The sequence below is a fragment of the Nicotiana tomentosiformis genome, chromosome 12 (assembly GCF_000390325.3).
Source record: "Nicotiana tomentosiformis chromosome 12, ASM39032v3, whole genome shotgun sequence".
Taxonomy (NCBI): Eukaryota; Viridiplantae; Streptophyta; class Magnoliopsida; order Solanales; family Solanaceae; genus Nicotiana; species Nicotiana tomentosiformis.
Window position 1 is genome coordinate 40,850,635 of NC_090823.1, and position 4,322 is coordinate 40,854,956.

Sequence of the window (4,322 nt, forward strand, 5' to 3'; positions counted from 1 at the left end):
GACTTCTAAATCCAAATCCGGACGTACTCCTAATTCCGAAATTACCATACGAAGCTATTGACATCATCAATATTCTATTCTGGAGCCGTTTGTTCAAAAGTCAACTCTCCGGTCAACTCTTTTCATTTTACCTTCTAAAATAAGAATTGTTTTTTCAATTTAATTTCTAATCTTTCGAAAACCTAAATCGACGGCACACACAAGTCATAATACATATTACGAAATTTCTCGGGACCTTAAGTCACTGAACGAGGTATTAATTCTTAAAACGACAAGTCGGGTCGTTACACGAAGCGGATAGCTAGCACAAAATACCATGGTGGTAAGCTCATGAAGTTCCTGTTTCTTCCTATGGATAATGCTTCCATGTTGTTTATTAACAAAATTTGCATACACAGTTTTCCGTTTGGCAAAAAGATACAACTCGACAATCTTAATCAATCCCCTGTATGTGCAAATAATTGAATTACAGAATTGGTACAATACAAATCGTGCTTAAAATGTACCACATTATTATTTAACTATTGTTACTTCTATGAAAACATAATTGTCTGACATTTCCTGTGCGAATTACAGGGGAAATGAGAACAAACAAATGCTAATGGAATACACAGTGAAGATTTAAATGGAGTCAACTTCATCACTTAATCTTGTAGCTGTTGACGAAGAAATATTATCTGTTTCAGCTATTGCTATGCAAACCTCCACCATGAGTTCATTAAATTACAAAATAAAATGCCGATAACTGCCACACCATACTCTGCCGTTGTGTATCTTTTATACGATATGGATAACTGTTCAATATGTTCTAATATGCTATTGTTCGTGTCGACCCAGTAACAATATGGTCTAAACAATATTAGACTATAAATTTTTGGAATAAACTCTTATGTTAAAGTTCAACTATTAAAAATCCTAAAGAAAAAGAATATCAAACAAGCTATATTTGTTCATTGAAGTTATATATCGTTCGCTTTACAATTAAATTTATTTTGAAATTCTTTTTAAAAGTCTGATCACTATATTACATCCTATTTATATCCTACGTCATCTTAATATTTGGGAAAGAGGCTGTTGACTCAAACAAATATATTCTAATATCAAACACAATAGTTTTCACAATTTAGTTTTACATAAAATTAGTTAACTAATTTTTACATTTTATTGTCACAACACACTCCTCATGAGGTTTTACTAATTATGCAACTTTGTATTATTTCGCTGTTGAAAATTATATGCAATTAACAATTGATGATTTAGCAGGTTCCATTGCTTATGTTATGAACATAAAGCTAACGACTTGTTTCATTATTTACATTTTGCAGGCGAAAACGTTTTACGTCGAAGGAGAAATTTCGCTACCTGAGCATTTCCAACGATTTTATCTGCTAGGTAGTTCTGAATGTAACCATCTTGTTCGGAGCAAAATAAAAAGAGAGGTTCAATGCATAAATTGCAGGCTGCAACGAATGTTAATTCCAAGGTATCAACTGCTACTAATAAGATGATGCCATTGGTAATATTTGATATTGTGTACCATCCATTCTACCTCAACTAAAATAATTTATAACATACCACATCATAGGTACCACTTTGAGGTAGAAATTACAGACGAAACTGGCACAACTACAGCAACAATGTCTGAAGGTTTGGCCAAAAGAATGTTGTCAATGAGAGCTGAACATATATATGATATCGTTAGTGTTAAGGTACATACACATACAACACTGCAGTTAATATAAGCCAACAAAGTTAATATAATACTCTTATGGTTAACACATAAACGTAAGCTTTGACAAGTCCATTATTTTTACTATCTCTTTGCAGAATGAGTTATTCCCTATTACCCATATCAATCGATAACTTGCAGATAAACTCTTCAGAGTTTAGCTACAGAGGTCATCATCTAGAACCCCAGACAAAAATGCAAGTTCTCTGGTCCTTTTATCATACAATGAAAAACCAACCATGTTTCTACCAAAAGAGTCAACATCTGTGGCTGGTGCCGAGGGAACTATGGAAGAAGAGTCAATACTTATGACTGATACAAAAGGAACTAAGAAACAAAAAAAAAGGAACCAAGTACTCTACCAAAGCCACACTCAAGGCTAGAAATTCAAATATCATATTTTACTATGTACTAATTTTCTTAAAATAGGTAGTGATGTTCGCGCAGATGGTATGCGATGTACAAACGCATTTTGACAGATCATACCGATCTTTTAACAAGGTTTAGATAGTTGGCCGCCTTAACAAAGTGTTTCACATTTTTTGCGTAAATAGTTCTAAGTAGTGTGTGCCTATGTTTGTGAAGGCAATTGGTATTACTTTTTGGATATTGGAGTGGCCTCCAGATGTTGTGCAATGACATCTTATAATTAGAATGCATGTACATTTTTGAAAGTTTACTACGTTTATCACATGGTATTTTCCTTTATACTACTGATGTCTGCTCTTACTATTTAACAAAGGAATTACACATGTATCATTTACATAATTTTAATTTTAGTTCAGTTATAAAAATTCGTGGCAACGTTTAAACACAATTCACTATCACTAAAATATTGATAAATAAGAATTTTTTCTTAGCTGAAGTATTTATTATTTAGCATCAGTAAATACTTTAAAATTTATTTTATATAAACTACGTCATTGTGCGCAGGCTATAAAACGACCAGCTAGACTATATTTGAAATGCAAATTAAAAGGTGAGACAAGCGGTCACTTTCCTTCGGATTTAGCTACCTTGATTTTTTATTTGTATAATATTTGTGTGTTTGTCAAAGCTACATTTTCAGACAGAAGCTAAAGGCCAAAGAATTTCAACGCATCTTATGATAACTTATGATGGAGTAAAGGTAATGTCCAATAGATTGCCTTTATCTCAAATTTGCTGAGAAAGTAATTTACTTTCTTAAATTATCTTACGACCAAGGTTTGTTAGCTATAATTATAATCATATTTATCGATCTGATATAAATATTTACTGAATTTCTACACTATTCAGATGAAGTACAAAGTTTAGATGGACTCATTTGGTCATCTTTTTGCAATATTGGTAACGCCGTCTTCTGCCAGCTGCGCTTTCACTCTGTCAAGGTAAGTATATGAGTTTAAAAATTCTCACACTGCTACATTCTATCTACTACTAAAATAAAAACAGACCCAAATTTCTTTGTGCACTAAAAAGAAGTGAATTCAAACGTAATGTTGCTTCCCAGTAAAACCCAATACAAATAAAAAGTCTTTTTCCTGGGTTGGGATCATTGATATGAAAAAGTTTTTGGTTGCTATCATACTAGAGGTACAATGAAAGTAACCGACTTCCAATATGCTAAATATTTTCCCATATCTGTTGCATTTCTTAATTTTCTATTGAAGTATCTCAGTATATTTTAATGCTCTGATCAGTCTTACTAATAGGATATTAGAAAGTATCTCAAACAGTTGTTGAAAGTATTGCTATTCATGTTATATGTATTAGTTTCCTTGAGTTCCTTACTTACCTTAATGAATTACACGTGCTTCTAATAAAAAGCTTATGATTTTTACAAGCTTTCATATATATCAGTTAAATTTCTTTACATGAATATTACTGGGAGTTACATGTTTAGTTGTTGAAACGTTATAAAAGATATACAAAAATAATTTCATTCCAATCTGTGCCTTCTTTACCTTAGCAACCAAGAAAGAATATTTTGGTTTTGAATTGTCATGGATCCATGAAAAAGTTAAAACTAAAATAACGGAGTTGCTGCTTAAGTTTTAGCTGCCTTTTAAATGCAACATAAACTGAAAGAGTCATATCATCTTTAATGTTGCTTTAGGATATGTGATGGTTTCTGTGACCACTTTTAGTCTTAGACTTTCTATTGTCGTTTGGCTCATATTTTTTCTTTAAAATATTTCTAGAACATAATAATTAGATCTACGTTTCCTGCATACCTATTCGAAAGTGCTTGTATCATCTCAAGAGTAGATATTTTTTAGAAACTAGACAACTCATACACCTCTGAAGGGAAAGGCCTACAACCAAATGATGGAATGCCTAGGAATTACTAATTTATTTCTTTCTTACGTTACCTTTATGTAACAACCTGGCCGATAATTTTGAGAATTTAAGTTCAGTTCGGAAGCATAAGGTCTTGAGCAGCTTCGTTTTATGTGTATTGAATTGCATGCGTGCTCGAGTTCAGTTACCAGATGATTCAGAGTCAAATCGAAAGAAGGATTCTAGTTTTGGAAGCTTAAGCGGTAAGAATTGACCGAAATTTGACTTTTATGTAAACGACTCCAGAATAGGTTTTGGATGATTTCAACAG

The 4,322-nt window shown here is 32.3% G+C and overlaps 1 protein-coding gene across 2 annotated transcripts; it reads left to right on the top strand.

Annotated features, from left to right (window-relative positions):
- The first annotated feature begins 287 nt into the window (after positions 1-287).
- On the top strand, positions 288-2,052 carry LOC138891359 (uncharacterized). Of its 2 annotated transcripts, none has more exons than XM_070191663.1 (4): positions 288-322; positions 1,326-1,483; positions 1,586-1,709; positions 1,828-2,052. In XM_070191663.1, the coding sequence occupies exons 1-4, from the start codon at positions 317-319 to the stop codon at positions 1,861-1,863; spliced, it is 324 nt and encodes a 107-aa protein (XP_070047764.1). In that variant the 5' UTR covers positions 288-316; the 3' UTR covers positions 1,864-2,052. The 2 variants fall into 2 exon arrangements, 1 of the variants encoding a protein (XP_070047764.1); XR_011412618.1 differs by lacking the exon at positions 288-322 and adding an exon at positions 459-477.
- Positions 2,053-4,322: the final 2,270 nt, after the last annotated feature.